The sequence below is a fragment of the Protomyctophum parallelum genome (assembly GCF_964188405.1).
Source record: "Protomyctophum parallelum genome assembly, chromosome: 9".
Lineage (NCBI taxonomy): Eukaryota > Metazoa > Chordata > Actinopteri > Myctophiformes > Myctophidae > Protomyctophum > Protomyctophum parallelum.
Genome location: NC_139706.1, coordinates 47,061,872 through 47,079,915, shown reverse-complemented (window position 1 = coordinate 47,079,915; position 18,044 = coordinate 47,061,872). Strand labels below are relative to the sequence as shown.

General features: G+C 43.9%; 1 protein-coding gene across 2 annotated transcripts in view; it reads left to right on the top strand.

Annotated features, from left to right (window-relative positions):
* timm50 (translocase of inner mitochondrial membrane 50 homolog) overlaps positions 1–18,044 on the top strand; it is a 55,200-nt gene that overhangs the window by 22,042 nt on the left and 15,114 nt on the right. For both annotated transcript variants that reach the window (XM_083772565.1, XM_083772566.1), the window contains exons 5-6: positions 12,014–12,072; positions 12,448–12,567. In XM_083772565.1, coding sequence (XP_083628691.1) covers positions 12,014–12,072; positions 12,448–12,567 — 179 coding nt within the window. The remainder of the gene's footprint in view (positions 1–12,013; positions 12,073–12,447; positions 12,568–18,044) is intronic.

Genomic DNA, 18,044 nt, shown 5'->3' with positions numbered 1-18,044 from the left:
TCTCTTTTACAAGTGTGAACTGGCCAGAACAATAGGCAAAATAAGTGACACAACTCTGCCAGTAAACAAAAAAACAACAAAAAAAACAGGACAGACATACAATGCTCATAAATACAGTACCCACTACCAAAGAAGCTAAAAGGGAGAACAGGAACGCGACCAGTAAGGACTAAAAGATCTAAGCAACGGAAATTGCTAGTCGACTAAAAAAAGCAAGCAGACAGTTGCTATACGTCAAAGCAGGAGCAGTGTATGGGAAGTGTGCCCATGGCAATCCATTTAAAGCTCACTAGGGGAATCACAGCAGCCAGTTTGAGTCTGGACTGTAGGTCATTCCAAGACCAGGGTCCGAAATAAGCGATGCTTTTTTTCCCAGCCTCAGATTTTGTTGGGGGCACGACATAGCGTAACCAACCATTTGATCTGAGGTTGAGAGAGTTTTGGACAAGTTCAAATTTAGAACCAATGTAACATGGGAGGTTACCAAGAATGGCTTTATAAATGAGAGTATACCAATGTAGCAACCTGCGAGACGTTAAGGAATACCAACCCACGAGGGCGTACAGAGTACAGTGATGAGTCCTATAGGGGGAATTGGTTATAAACCTCAATGCAGCATGAAACAGGAAGTCAAGTTTGCTCAGAGTTGAGGAACTAGCAAAGCGGTAGACAGTATCTCCATAATCAAGCTGCGACATGAAAAGGCCTGTAACCAGCTTTTTGCGAGAAGCATTAGAAAAGCAGGACTTCATTCTGTAGAAGAAGCTCAGTGTGAACTTAAGCTTTTTTGCCAAGGTGTCAATGTGGTGTTTGAAGTTTAACTTGTTGTCCAACCAAATCCCAAGATATTTATACAACTCAACCCATTCGATGGATACTCCATCCAGAGTGGTGATATTTGAGGGGACATTGACTAGGCTATTTGGAGAAAATAGCATGGCCTTGGTTTTGTGGCCGTTTAATAGCAATTTGCTGTTTAGCAGTTCATGCTGCAAGGAGACAAAGTCAGAGGCCAAGTTTGACACTGCCACATCAAGTGAGGGGGCACAGGAATACAGAATTGTGTCATCTGCATACATATGATACCTACTATGCTTGGATTGACTACAAATATGGTTCACATACAGCAGAAAAAGCAAAGGTCCTAGAATGGAACCTTGAGGGACTCCTTTCTCTAGGGTGATAGAGTCAGACAGTGTGTCACCAAATTTAACACACTGTGTGCGGCCAAATAAGTAGCATTTAAACCAGCCTAGCACATTATGGCGAAAACCAGTATTCGAGAGGACATTTAGCAAAACATGATGGTCCACAGTGTCAAATGCCTTGCTAAGGTCAATGAATAAGGCTGCACAGAACGATTTTGAGCCCAGGGCATCCCTGATGTCATCCATGACATTAAGGCATGCTGTCACAGTACTATGTTTTGCCCTGAAGCCAGACTGCATTGGGTTTAGAATCGTATGTGCATCAAGAAAGAGTTTAACCTGAGTCGATACTTGGCCCTCCAAAATCTTAGCCAAGGCTGAGAGGTTGGAGATAGGCCTGTAGTTATTGACGTCACAGGGGTCGCCAGCCTTGAGAAGTGGTGAAACATGAGCCTGTTTCCACACTTCTGGTAAACTCTGAGTAGTTAAAGAGAGATTAAAAATGTCAGTGATCGGTTGTGCAATCACCAAGGCCGAAATTCTTAGAAAATAAGGGTCGAGACCATCTGGACCAGAGGACTTTTTTGGGTCAAGTGTGGACAGGGCACGCAACACATCTGGAACTAGAATAGGAGAGAAGTCAAAATCAAAATCAACAGGTGAGCCAGTATTCACATGGGCGCCTTGATGAGGGACTCCGGCATTTTGCTCGTCAAAAAGATGACCAGCCCTTTTAAAATGAGCATTAAATGCATTTGACATGGATTTTTTGTCAGAAATAAATGAGTCTCCAACCCGAACTTTTGGCGGGGGGCCAGCAGCACCTTTCTGCTGAAGTGTTTTGACTACTCTCCAGAAGCTGGAGTGATTACTCGCAGTATCTACTGTGAGAGATAGATAGTGTTCGGATTTGGATTTTCTAATAAGGGCCTTACATTTGTTTCTCAGCACCCGAAATAAAAGCCAGTCGTTTGCAGACTTAGATTTTCTGGCGAGTGACCATTGCTTATTTCGAGTGTGCAACAAGTCAGCTAATTCCCTAGAGAACCAGGGATTTGCTCTATTCTTAATTCTTATTTTTTTGAAAGGCGCATGCTTGTTTATCAGCCAGAGAAGGTGGTCGTGAAAAAAACGAAAAGCCTCATCCACAGTTGGAATTGAGGAGATCCGAAACCAATCGACTGATGCCAAATCATGGAGGAAGGCTTGTTCCGAGAAGTGTTTAAGGCACCGCCGGAGGATAGTTAGGCCATTTCCTTTAGGTAGCTTAGTGCTCCTAACACAAGAAATTGCACAGTGGTCACTTAGATCGTTTGCAAATACACCGACAGCAATGTATTTATGTACAGCATTTGTTAATATAATGTCAATTAAAGTGTCACCACCAGTAGCTGGATTATGCCTGGTGGGACAGCGAATGATCTGGACTAGGTTTAGGGTGTCACATTGCTGCTTAAAGCTAGCAGCTTTGTCACTAGCCCAATCCCAGTTCATATCGCCGAGACATAGAAGTTCAGTGCTAGCACACTTGGATAGCAGGTCCGTTAAATTACCCAAGGCTTCCGATAAAGCAGACGGAGGTCTATAGCAGCAGATAATGGTCAAGGGTGAGTTCGCCACCATTATCTGAACTGCTAAGAACTCAAATTGTCTGGGAAGTGATACTGAATAAAGTACGGACCCCTGAAACCTATCAGAAATGTACAGAGCAACCCCCCCACATCTGCCTTTCCGGTCAGCTCTATAGAGATTGTAGCCAGGAATACGGACCACATTATCTGTGGTGGATGGTTTTAGCCACGTTTCTGAGATGGCAACCACATCCGGTTTAGCTGTTTCAAACCAGGTACTCAGAATGGCAAGTTTAGGCACTAGGCTCCTGGCATTGAAATGGAGGAAGCCTAGGCCATTTCTACAGCTGAATTCTAGCGGAGTAGACAGAATGGGAAGAGGTTCAAAAAGAGGATCAGGACCAGGATTTTTGGAAACATTTCCTGAGATAAACAGCATCAACAAAATCAGCAGCCTAGTTGTTGTTTTCCTTAATACTGATTTCACTCTGGGAGTAAAACTGGAGCAGGACATGTGATTGGATATTTTACCCCAGGGGCCTTGGGGAGATCCAGAAGACATCGTATGCAAAAGAATAAGAGCAATCGGGAGAGTACGTTTAAGACAGTCAAGCTTACGTGGACATTGCAGAAAAGTACCTGGGAGCCCTGACGTAACACGCATAGTGTTACTAGAAAGATTCATGTTCAAACGTAGCAATGGAATAGCAGGGCTTTGCTGGCAATTGTCAGGGGACATGCAACTCATGAGAAGTAAAACACAAAATACAGCCCTGAGCAACATGGCTAGCAGTGGATTCTGGCTAAAACAGCCTAAGCAGCAAAACACACACCAATAAGCAGTTTATAATGTGTAATGTTTTTGCAAGACCAACCGTGTACCACACTGCAGAGGCAGAGCAGCTAGTAGTCCCAACCAAGTCCAGGAGATATCCGAGATTGCAGACGGTCGATGAGACAAAAAGTTACAACCTGGTTAGGCAGGAAAATAGATCTGACGCGACGGGCAGCTGAGTGCTAAAGGATTAGCCAATTGAGGCTTCCCCGTCAGGCTACAGTGAGCCTCCAACCGGGATGGCAGTGAGCTCCAGCCGTACAGATGAATCCTTAGCGACGGGCAACTGCGTGCTAACAGGTTCGCCGCTGGGGCGTCCTCCGTCGGGCTCCGATGAGCCGGATGACGACCGGGGCTGGGGACCAAATCCTATCGGTCAATAGATCCAAGACGACGGGCAACTGCGTGCTAACAGGTTCGCCGCTGGGGCGTCCTCCGTCGGGCTCCGATGAGCCGGATGACGACCGGGGCTGGGGACCAAATCCTATCGGTCAAGTGGTCCTTTAAAGGGATTGTGACATTAAAAAAAAGGTTTTGGAATTGTCCTTGTTTTTTTTAGGTTTTCTAATCTCAATTGCACCCAAAAAACATGAACTTTTAACATTCAGTAGATTTTCTGTGATCTGGGGTTTTCTGGCTCAAACAGGTACTCTGATTTGCCGGCAGTAAGTGACATCACTTACTGCAAATCCCATATATGTCAATGGGATTTGCCAGCAGATGTCACTGTTTCACTGTGTTGCCTGTTTTCATTGTAGCTCAAAAGGCCCAAAAAACCCCAAAGAAAACTTCAGACCACAGAAAATCCACTGAATGTTCAAAGTTCAGGTTTTTTGGGTGTAATTGAGGTCATAAAACCTAAAAGTAAAAATAAAAATAAATCATAAAACCTTTAAGTAAAGAATCGATACTAGTGAAATGTACTGTACTCTTGTTAGAAGTCCCATTTTTAAAGAAGTACCAAATGTACGTAAAAAATTACCCAATGTAAAAGTACTCATTGTGCAGACTGTCTGTCCCATTTAAAAAAAATCACAATGTATTAAAACAAATCTTTTCAAAATAGCAATTCTACAAGCTCACAATATTGTGTCGCATTGCGACACATTGTGAGCTTGTAGATTTGCTATTTTCAATTGGCCCAAAATAGTGGTTAATTAATGCATGTGTTCTAGTATTGGAAAATAGCAGACCTACAACCATAAAGTGTGTGTGTGTGTGTGTGTGTGTGTGTGTGTGTGTGTGTGTGTGTGTGTGTGTGTGTGTGTGTGTGTGTGTGTGTGTGTGTGTGTGTGTGTGTGTGTGTGTGTGTGTGTGTGTGTGTGTGTGTGTGTGTGTGTGTGTGTGTGTGTGTGTGTGTGTGTGTGTGTGTGTGTGTGGGTTGCTCCCTAACGTCCAGAAGTCAAAAGCTAACTCATGTTTTACAGCTCTGTCCATTACTGGAATGTCCTATTGTCTAAAGGCGATGGCTTTTACGACACTACATGGGTTTGATTGGGGAGCAATCTATGTTGTCACCAATCAATCAAGGGACGAGAACATTAGTCAAGTGGTAACCTCGTCTCACCACGCTTTCTCCACCGCCTCGGAGGAAAGCCTGGTCTCTGTTTCAAAAGTCTGTATGATCCTGTTGGGAGCGGATGATATCGTTACGTCATGTTGTAGTATTGTTTTGTAGTCATCAGGATGATATCGTTACGTCATGTTGTAGTATTGTTTTGTAGTCATCAGGATGATATCGTTACGTCATGTTGTAGTCATTGTTTTGTAGTCATCAGGATGATATCGTTACGTCATGTTGTAGTATTGTTTTGTAGTCATCAGGATGATATCGTTACGTCATGTTGTAGTATTGTTTTGTAGTCATCAGAATGATGTCGTTACGTCATGTTGTAGTCATTGTTTTGTAGTCATCAGGATGATATCGTTGCGTCATGTTGTAGTATTGTTTTGCAGTCATCAGGATGATGTCGTTACGTCATGTTGTAGTCATTGTTTTGTAGTCATCAGGATGATATCGTTACGTCATGTTGTAGTATTGTTTTGTAGTCATCAGAATGATGTCGTTACGTCATGTTGTAGTATTGTTTTGTAGTCATCAGGATGATATCGTTACGTCATGTTGTAGTATTGTTTTGTAGTCATCAGGATGATATCATTACGTCATGTTGTAGTATTGTTTTGTAGTCATCAGGATGATATCGTTACGTCATGTTGTAGTATTGTTTTGTAGTCATCAGGATGATATGGTTACGTCATGTTGTAGTATTGTTTTGTAGTCATCAGGATGATATCGTTACGTCATGTTGTAGTATTGTTTTGTAGTCATCAGGATGATATCGTTACGTCATGTTGTAGTATTGTTTTGTAGTCATCAGGATGATATCGTTACGTCATGTTGTAGTATTGTTTTGTAGTCATCAGGATGATATCGTTACGTCATGTTGTAGTATTGTTTTGTAGTCATCAGGATGATATCGTTACGTCATGTTGTAGTCATTGTTTTGTAGTCATCAGGATGATATCGTTACGTCATGTTGTAGTATTGTTTTGTAGTCATCAGGATGATATCGTTACGTCATGTTGTAGTATTGTTTTGTAGTCATCAGGATGATATCGTTACGTCATGTTGTAGTCATTGTTTTGTAGTCATCAGGATGATATCGCTACGTCATGTTGTAGTATTGTTTTGTAGTCATCAGGATGATATCGTTACGTCATGTTGTAGTATTGTTTTGTAGTCATCAGGATGATATCGTTATGTCATGTTGTAGTATTGTTTTGTAGTCATCAGGATGATATCGCTACGTCATGTTGTAGTATTGTTTTGTAGTCATCAGGATGATGTCGTTACGTCATGTTGTAGTATTGTTTTGTAGTCATCAGGATGATATCGCTACGTCATGTTGTAGTATTGTTTTGTAGTCATCAGGATGATATCGTTACGTCATGTTGTAGTATTGTTTTGTAGTCATCAGGATGATGTCGTTACGTCATGTTGTAGTATTGTTTTGTAGTCATCAGGATGATATCGTTACGTCATGTTGTAGTATTGTTTTGTAGTCATCAGGATGATATCGTTACGTCATGTTGTAGTATTGTTTTGTAGTCATCAGGATGATATCGTTACGTCATGTTGTAGTATTGTTTTGTAGTCATCAGGATGATATCGTTACGTCATGTTGTAGTATTGTTTTGTAGTTGACGGGCGGGAACAACAGGCGGCGGCAACTTCCTTTTCCCTCAAACCGATTTTTCTCAATAAAAGCTCTCGTAGCTTGTATTGAGAAAAATCGGTTTATGTCCAATCCTTTCTCCATCTCGCGAGCCGAGGCGACGTCCAATCCTTTCTCCAGAAAACGCCAATATTCCAAATCGCAATGACCGCAAAAATACAGTACTGTATATTTAGTCATAGTTTTAGTCACCATAGCTTAGTTTTCATGTAGTTTCCATTTAGTTTTCGTCAAAAAAAACGTAGTCAACAAACATTGTTCGTCATAGTTCTTTTTTTGTTTTTGTCGACGAAAACAAAAACAACCCTGGTGGAAAGACTGTGGCTAATACAGAAGCTAATGGCTATGGCTAAGCTAAAGACTGTGGCTAATACAGAAGCTAATGGCTATGGCTAAGCTAAAGACTGTGGCTAATACAGAAGCTAATGGCTATGCGGAAACGGAAACCGTGCAGGCCTAGCAACCTGGGAGCGATTCCAAAAATGAAAAGCAGCGGAGCTTTCATATATCGATTTAAAGCCCATGTTGTGTGTGTGTGTGTGTGTGTGTGATAACTACTTGCCCTTATTTGCTTAGATTTAACCCATTTTGGGCGGGAACCCCTTTTGGTGTTAGCATTACGTTATGCTTTAGCTATTGAAAAATAGCAGATCTACAAGCTCATAGCGCGCCACTCGGTGGCGCGCTATGAGCTTGTAGATCTGCTATTTTTGAAAAATCGAAGAGCGACTGACATAGAAGACATTCTTAGAATCTGATCTCAGGTCAGAATTGGTTAAATCATACACCATATGCACCACTGTAACTCACGGTATGCATCACACAACCGTATTGTCCCTCCAACTCTGAAGGATTGTGTGTGCGTCTGTGTGCGCCTGTGTGTGTGTGTGCGCCCGTGTGTGTGTGTGTGTGTGTGTGTGTGTGTGTGTGTCTGTGTGCGCCCGTGTGTGTGTGTGTGGACATCTGTGGGATTGATTTGGTGTGAGTGATGGCTCTTGTTTTAAACGAATTAGGATTACACACCGATTCTTTTAATCACTTCATCAATAGCTCCGTCTCTGAGGATCCTCTGGGTCAATAAGTCTTTTCACAGAGGACCGTTCCATCTCTCCTCGTTCCCCGTCAATCCATCTCGCCCAGTTCTCCCAGAGGGCTGTTCTTTATTCGTTCATCTATCCGTCCATCCGCGGGCGTCCGAGCCATTTAAGAGGGTGGTTACAAGTCCCACCTTTTTTTTTTACCCATTCAGGACGGGAACCCCTTTTGGTGTTTGAAAAGTCGTAAAAATGTGGCGCAAATCTTTGAATATATATATTCTTTCAGAGCAAACCTTTTTCTTTTTTTTTTTATGTTTTTTTTTTGCGGCTTTCGCCTTTTATTTTATATTTTTTTATAGAGGGACAGACAGTAAGTAGCCTGACAGGAAAATGGGGGAGAGAGAGATGGGGGGGGGGGGAGTGACATGCAGTAAAGGACCGTCGGGATCGGGAGTCGAACCCGCGGCACACTGCCAGACTCGGGCTATACCGGCCAAGGTGCCTGGACCGCTGAGCCACGGCCCAGGCCAAGGTGCCTGGACCGCTGAGCCACGGCCCAGGCCCCAAGGTGCCTGGACCGCTGAGCCACGGCCCAGGCCAAGAAAGCATAGGTTTTTTAGGGGCCAATTACAGATATTGTTTTGGAGTCCTTTACATCAGGGGTTTTCAACAGGTGGTCCGTGGAGTGGACCACTGCTGGTCCCTGGAAGTATTGCATGTGGTCCCTGACCATTCATTTAGTAAAACAAGGATTTGTTGATTTTTTTTTAAATGTCTTTCCACTAGTTGAGAAACAGTGAACTGAATGACCTGGTGACCTATGATGACCGTCCATGTAGTCGTTTACTGACAAATTGGAGGTCAAGAAATTCAACAGAAAAAGGGAGTTATCATCTCAAGAGCGGGAAGTGCAGCGGATTGTCTGGTTGAGTCATTATTAGGAAATGATACTTGTGGAAACAGTGGAATGTATACACATGGGAGGCATAGCAAGTGTTACAAAAGCATTCATTTTAGCCCTTACCCCATATCCCCACCCAACACAACAGTGGTCCCCAGGTTGATTCTAAGTCAGGGTGGTGGTCCCTGGTTCACAATCAGTTGAAAACCCCTGCTTTACATGAAATAGTTTGAGAACCACTGACATAGAAATTAGAAAGATAGGTTTTTCCAGAAATGTTCAGAATTAGAAAAAGGCGTTTTGTAGAATCGGTGTCAGGTCCAAATGGGCTAAATGGCGAAGACAAATGTGGTTCTGTATAGAGCGTCGCAGCCCCGCCCCCCCCTCGAGAGACCCGGAAAATAAATCGCCGTTCATTAATTTTCCTCATAGACTTTTCAGAAAGTATTTATTTAAAGACGTTTATACGCCGCGGACAAAGCCAACTCTTGTTGTGACAAATCATGACAATAATAAACACAATGTTTCGGGCCAAACAAATAATTAGAAAGTAGAAGAAAAAAAACGGCAGTTTACAACACTTTTTTGTTTTTCTTCTTATAAATTATTTGATCAGCCCAAAACATTGTGTTCATTGTCATGATTTGTCACGATCCGAGTTGGCTTTGTCCGCGGCGTAACCGTCTTTAAATAAATACTTTAACACATTCTGACCTGAGATCAGATTCATACGAGGTTTCCACAGGACACACACTGGTCTGATGAACCCATTCTGACCTGAGATCAGATTCAAAAAATGTCACAGTCGTTCTCCGATTTTTCAAAAATAGCAGATCTACAAGCTCATATCGCGCCACCGAGTGGCGCGATACGAGCTTGTAGATCTGCTATTTTTCATTGACCCACTGTAACCTGTAAGCATTGTTGATTTCGTCGAATAAAACTAAGACGAAAAATGTTCGTCGACTACCTTTTTCCACTGACGAAAAACTACATGGAAACTAAATGAAAACTAAGCTACGATGACTTAAGACACTGACTAAATATACTGACGATTTCGTCAACAAATAAAAACTAGAGTAAAATGTTAGGAAAGGGACTATAGTGGACAAGAGATCCAGTATAAGTAATTTTACACTTGGTTGCATGCTGAAAATAGCAGATCTGTAAGCTTGTAGATCGGCTATTTTCATTGTGTCATTACGACGGCATCAACGCCCACCAAATACATTGAGGTCGACTAAATCAACTCTAGATGTAGTCGACTAAAACTAGACCAACACTAAAACATTCCAGGTGACTAAAATGTGACTGAAGAGACTATATGACTAAAACTAAAATCAAAATTTGCTGCCAAAAACAACACTGCTCAATACTCCAGTAAGACACTATTGACTCAACGCACTTACTCGGGGAAAGTTAAAACCATTTTATTTGCATGTTTGCACTCTCGGGTGGTGTTACCACCCCACCACCACCACCCAATCATCTCCTCAGTGTAACGAGGCCCCTCCCACCCCGCAGTTTAATGAGGGCCAATCATGATGCCAGGGGTGCCTCGGGGACCACAGTGAGCTTGATGCTACGGTTCAAAGGTCAGGCCCTCGGAGAGTATAGACCCCCCTCTGATCTGTCTCCTCTTCCATGATGCATCCTCTCCTCTCCTCTCCTCTCCTCTCCTCTCCTCTCCTCTCCTCTCCTCTCCTCTCCTCTCCTCTCCTCTCCTCTCCTCTCCTCTCCTCTCCTCTTCTCTCCTCTCCTCTCCTCTCCTCTCCTCTCCTCTCCTCTCCTCTTACATGATCCTCTCCTCTCCTCTCCTCTCCTCTCCTCTCCTCTCCTCTCCTCTCCTCTCGTAGCGCGGTCTTAACTTACATTTTAACAGCGAGCGACGGAAAGACGGATTATCCGGAAGTGCATAATATGTCAACGGGACCCTACAGGCAACTACTGGCGATAGAGGTGATAGCAGGCGAACAGGCAATGGTCGAAAATGGAATGGAATCTTCTATTCCAATTGAGGTGTCAACATGAGCACTTTGTGTGTGTGTGTGTGTGTGTGTGTGTGTGTGTGTGTGTGTGTGTGCTGCCAATTATGACATGCACAGATTAGGGACGCTAGGGTTCTTGTGGTTAATGCATCCCCTCCCCCCCCCCTCCACACACACACACTCTCACTCCCCGCTTTATGTGAGGTGTATTTGGCGTGGGTCTCTATTCCCCAGGGTGGGGGTTATAGTTAACAACACCTGTGTTTGTTAGGATGTGTAGGGGAGCTATCATCATCATCATCATGGCCGCCGCTGTGGCCTAAACACACACGCCACTCTGCACTAATGAGCCCCCGCGGCCCCCTGGGAAATGAAGTGTTTAATAGTAGGCATTACCAGAGTCCACAGACAGATGGACGCATTAGTGGGCAAAGCCTGTCTTTACCGCACATCGTGTGTGTGTGTGTGTGTGTGTGTGTGTGTGTGTGTGTGTGTGTGTGTGTGTGTGTGTGTGTGTGTGTGTGTGTGGGCTATTGATTACAGGCGCGTGTCACGGCTAGAGGTCGCGTTTGTTTAGCTGAAGGACAGAGGTGCAAAGTAACTGAGTACATGTACTCGAGTACTCTAGTCCAGGGGTTCTCAACCTGCTACAGTGAAAATAGTGGGTCGGAACCCCATGTGTGTGTCACGGAACAATTTGTATTGGTCACGACTCAAGTAAAAATGCCATTTTGTTTTCCTATATATATATATTTTTTTTTAAATAAGAGTATGTAAAAAAATTAATTGTATACATTTTTAAACGAACAACTCTTGAGAAATTAAAAAATATATTTAAGCAGTAGTGGAATTAATCTATCTACGACGTGGTGTGCGCTTGTAGATCTGCTATTTTCACCAAATGGTAATGGTGCATTAACTGCATTTATATAGCGCCTTTATCCAAGGCGCTTTACATAGATTGTGCATTACATTCACCCATTCACAGTTTTCATACACCGATGGCAGCGGAAACCAAGCAAGGCACCGACCAGCACATCAGGAGCACTTAGGGGTTCAGAGTCTTGCTCAAGGACACTTCGACAGTAACTCTGGGGGAGCCCACAGGGTTCGAACTGGCAACCTTGCTGGTTACCATCCATCCTGACGACCATATATGGTGGCGTGACGGACGGATCAACGGACCAACATGGTTTTGCAGGTTTTCATAGTAATCAATAAGTGACTTTAGTGTGTGTGTGTGTGTGTGTGTGTGTGTGTGTGTGTGTGTGTGTGTGTGTGTGTGTGTGTGTTCCAGATCCCCCGGTGGTCCAGCAGCTGAAGAGAACATTCAAGTATTTTAAAGACTACAGACAGGTACAGTATTTACAGTATGGAGTCACTATTTTACATAAGCTCCAATAACTGCAACTGTATCAGTGATGCATTATGCTTAACCCATTCTGGTGCAGGAACCCCTTTTGGTGTCAGCATCATGTTATGCTTTAGCTATTGAAAAATAGCAGATCTACAAGCTCATAGCGCGCCACTCGGTGGCGCGCTATGAGCTTGTAGGTTTGCTATTTTTGAGATTTTTTTAAGAATCGTGAAAAGTGACATGAGAGTGTTTGAGAACGACTGACATAGAAAAACAGCTTTTTCAAGAAAACAGTCAGGATTTAGAAGAACATTTGCAGAATCGTTCCCAGGTCAAAATGGGTTAATAATAAAGTCTCTCTCTGGTCTCCTCAGATGATCATCGAGCCCACCAGCCCCAAACTGCTGCCTGATCCTCTGAAAGAACCTTACTACCAACCTCCATACACTCTGGTTCTGGAGCTGACCGACGTCCTGCTACACCCCGAGTGGTCTGTAAGTACAACAGAACCTCCATACACTCTGGTTCTGGAGCTGACCGACGTCCTGCTACACCCCGAGTGGTCTGTAAGTACAACAGAACCTCCATACACTCTGGTTCTGGAGCTGACCGACGTCCTGCTACACCCCGAGTGGTCTGTAAGTACAACAGAACCTCCATACACTCTGGTTCTGGAGCTGACCGACGTCCTGCTACACCCCGAGTGGTCTGTAAGTACAACAGAACCTTACTACCAACCTCCATACACTCTGGTTCTGGTCTGTAAGTACAACAGAACCTTACTACCAACCTCCATACACTCTGGTTCTGGAGCTGACAGACGTCCTGCTACACCCCGAGTGGTCTGTAAGTACAACAGAACCTCCATACACCCTGGTTCTGGTCTGTAAGTACAACAGAACCTTACTACCAACCTCCATACACCCTGGTTCTGGTCTGTAAGTACATCAGAACCACTGACATAGAAACACAGGGTTTTCAGAAAACTGTCAGGATTTAGGAGACATTTGTAGAATCGTGCTCATGGTCTAAATGGGTTACTTACAAGTACATTTTGAAGATGGTGTACTTTTACTCAAGTAAATAATGTTCCTGGACTTTCACTTGTTCACAGGAGTATTTCTATGTTGCATTATTGATACCTTTTACTTTAAGTAAAACAAGAGAAAACTTTCTCCCCCCCCCCCCCCCCCCCCCCCCCGAATGAAGGGCATCAAGGGGTTAATGGAGCAGGTGTGTAAAACAGGTCAGCAGTGTTGTTGGGGGGGAGGGGGGGGGGGGGGGGGGTGTCACCTGAGTACGTTGAGCACCTGTTGATACCCACCCCTCCAAAACACACACACACCCCTTATCAGGTACTGTGTGTGTGTGTGTGTGTGTGTGTGTGTACGCACGCAAAGTGGCACGTGTGTGTGCGTGCAAAGTGGCACGTGTGTGTGTGTGTGCGTGCAAAGTGGCACGTGTGTGTGTGTGTGTGTGCGCGCAAAGTGGCGTGTGTGTAGGTGTGACTCGACACCTGCTAACTTTATGAGCCAACAGACAAACACAGTTAATCTGTTCCTCTATTGTTCACCTGCCCTACCTGTAGAGCGTAACGCACGCACACACACACACACACACACACACACACACACACACACACACACACACACACACACACACACTCTGCAAGTCCAGTCTAGATAGAACATGGGATAGAAATGTGTGCTTAGAAAAACATCTTGTAGGTGTGTGTGGTGGGTGGGGGGGGGGTGGGGGTGGGGGGGGGGGTGGCAGACAGCAGGCGGCACGCTAGAAAAGGTCGCAACCTACGAGTGTCGGCCAATTACAACCCAACGGCTGCACTGCTGCTGGAGACATACACACCACCACACACACGCATACACACACACATACACATACACCAGGGTATTCAACTGGCGGACCACGGTCCGCGACCGGACCGCGGACCACCTCTTTGCGGACCACCCAAAAAAAAAAAAAAAAAAAAAGTTATTTTTTTATTTTTTTAAAGTTAATAATATAAATAACATCAGATGGTATACATTTCTCATGTGAAATTGCTGCAAAGGCCCCCAAAATGTCCCCCAAGGGTCCCCAAAATTCTGGCGCGCGCTACGCGCGCACAGTGTGCCTGCCAGGGCGTATAACTCCCGGCCTGATTTGGAGTTCCACTCCGGGCCTGCACTCTGCACCCCATTATTGGTTGGGTGGAAGGGGATCTGATTTGTATAAGCTTGGTTTGACCATACTAAACGGGCATAGAGCCCCGCTCTCCGATGGACGCCGCGCATGGGACTGGACCTCGGTCTTATTCAAACAAATATTTGTGGACCTTCATCATTTCTAGTTGAGGACCCCTGACATACACACACCACATACACATACACATACACACACCACACATACACACCACCACACACACATACACATACACACACACACCACCACCCACACATACACAACACCAACACACACACATACACATACACACACCACACATACACACCACACACACACATACACATACACCACACCACACATACACACACCACACATACACACACACACACACACACATACACACCACCAACACACACACACACCACACATACACACCACACATACACACCACCAACACACACACACACATACACACCACCACACACACACATACACACACACACACCACACATACACACCACCAACACACACACACATACACACCACCACACACCACATACACACACACACCACACATACACACCACCACACACACACACACACACATACACATACACACCACCCAACACACACACATACATAGACATACACACCACCAACACACACACATACACATACACACACCACACATACACACCACCAACACACACACACATACACATACACACACCACACATACACACCACCAACACACACACATACACATACACACACCACACATACACACCACCACACACACACATACACATACACACCACCAACACATACACACCACCAACACACACATACACACCACCACACACACATACACACCACACCACCACACACACACATGCACACACCACATTAACATCTTTATTTGTATTCACATTTTACAAGACATTTCTTGAACACAAACAATAGTGGATGCGCAAACTTGAGAAAACTCTACAACAAGTGCTTCAGGATCCAGATCACGGGTACAGAAAGCATCGCCTTCTCCATATATGGTCGACTGCCAATTATTGCAGACACTGAACAGAATTGTGCCGATGCCTGATCAGCTCTCGGCTTATTGGGGCATGCCTGCAATCTGCAGGCCCCTCACTAGGGCTGTGCGATATGACGATTAATATCGTATTTTCGATAGAAAATGTCTATCACGAAAAATAAGCTATATCGTTTATATCGCCGTTTCGCTTTAGCAGTGTTTGCGGCAGTATTTTACGTCACAGCGCTTATATACGGCATGCCCAGCAGCCTGAGCCCACGCACGCACTGAAAACAGTGAGCCGACCAGCTTGCACCTAAAAGAGGGGCAACGTATGGAAGTGGTTTGGATTACATGAAGGGAGATGATGGCTGACGAGATTCAGAGCGGTGTAACACTAAAGTAACCGGCCATTCACTGTTATAAATGCAGGTTTCATGTTGGGTCAAATGGATAAACTGCGTGAGCCACGCATGTTTTACACAGTTGAACAATTGAGCCTGTGCGTCGTCGCGCAAACTTCTTCCAAGACGTTCCTCTTACCTGTGCAGTCCTCCTGCTGTGTGTCTGTCTTGTTTTATTGTTCCAAAAAATGTATTCCATTTGAAAAGTCCTTAATTCAGCAACAGCTTCCAACAACAACAACAACAAACACAAGACGCTAACTTTGTTGTGATCATCAAAAAAAGGAAAAGAAAAAACCCCACTCGTCCCATATACGCACAGCTGGGCATGGAGAGTTGACGACGCGGTCGCGTCTCTCTTCACTATCGCCTGTGGTCAATTAAACATAATTAACCTGCCCAACGTCTTTAACAAACTAAACTATAACTACAACAGAACATTTTGATTCCCTATACAGAGCTTAAAATGAACTGAAACAACTGTAATGACAAACTGTGACATGAGGTATTTAATTTTCCCTTAAGTCAATTTAATGCAGACACAGGTCTGTACTTCTGTGTGTGAATGGGAACGTCTTATTTATTTTGAATTGTCATAATAATAACTAGAAAAAGTGCCCTTCCGGGCACAGGTCTCCACCAGGTTATCCACAGATCCGTGCAGTTAGAGGTAAAAACACTTTTCGGCCAGTTATAGCGCCACCTTGAGGCTGACTTGAAATTGTTCATGTGGCATTTCGTCCTCGGCCTAGTGGGAATGTGGGTGCACAATTTCAGGGAAATGACGCGATGTGTTCATGATTTGCAGCATTTTGTTTGAAACTGAGCACTCCTGTGAACTTTGGAAGCCAATCTTAACCAATCAGGATGGAGTCTGATAAATCTGAAAGACCCGTTTCGTTGAATGGCTCTAGAGAGACTGTGTACCAATTTGCGTGATGTTTGGACAAAATCTGTAGGTGTACTGTGCAAAAACTTGTTTTGCACAAAGCGGCCTCCTGGTGGCGCTATAACAGGCCGTTCTGGAAAGTTTGGGGCAGAGGTTCATGGTTGGCATCCAGGGAGTGTGTGTGCAAAATATGGCATTGAAAAACTTGTTTTGCACAAAGCGGCCTCCTGGTGGCGCTATAACAGGCCGTTCTGGAAAGTTTGGGGCAGAGGTTCATGGTTGGCATCCAGGGAGTGTGTGTGCAAAATATGGCATGGACCGGGTTAACGGTGGCCGAGATTAGCTGTTCACGGACACACACACACACACACACACACACACGGACACGCGGACGGACGGAGTGCAAAACATACTCTCCCCACATGCCTTCGGCCTGGTGGAGACAATAATAATAATAAAACTTTATTTGTATAGCACCTTTCATGACATGAAATGCAGCTCAAAGTGCTTTACAGAACAATGGAGAAAAAAGAAAAGAAAAGCAAGGCAACAACATTAAAAAACAAGCAGTAATGCAATACAGTGAGGACATGAATAACAAAAAATAAAAGATCAGTAAAAGCAAGGGTGTAGAAGTGGGTCTTGAGCTGTGCTTTAAAAATGTCTACAGAGGCTGAACAATTGAGTTCAGCCTCTGATTATTATTATATATATTTTATTTTGTAATATTTTTGTACTTGCTTTGGGCCTGTCTGTGCATCAGTATTATATTCATATAATTAGACTGGATATTGTGAATTTACATATTGTAATTGGCATAAGTTTGATATTAGCATAAGTGTTCTTTTCCTGTTTTTTGAGTGGTCCCCTGTGTCCCTGTATCCGAGCACGGAAATAGCATAATTATTGTCACTGTTGTGCAGCATAACACACAGACAGAGGCCAGGGAGGAGAGCTTGTACAGTACAGTACAGTACAGTACAGTACAGTACAGTACAGTACAGTACAGTACAGTACAGTACAGTACAGTACAGTACAGTACAGCCCAGTACAGTAAAGTACTCGACCTGAACAAAAAAAAAAAAAAAGATAAAAAAATAGGTATCGTAAAAAATATGCTATATCGTGAGTATATCGTTATCATGATAAAATAAATTCCATATCGTGATATGAGATTTTGTCATATCGCCCAGCCCTACCCCTCACCACTGATTTGTGGACATTACCGAGGCTTCCAAATATGAACACAAGTAGTTTACATTTGTAGCCAAGCTGTATAATAGCATCCTTAAGACGCTGGTACTTAAGCACCTTGGTAAGGAATGCCTCTTCCATACTGTGGTCAAATGTACATGATGCCACTTCCAAAATGATCACTTCTCTACTGTCCTCATCAACAACAACAATCTCTGGTGGTGTATTAGCTGTGACATCTGAAAAAGCATCATTTTCATTATTGTGCAT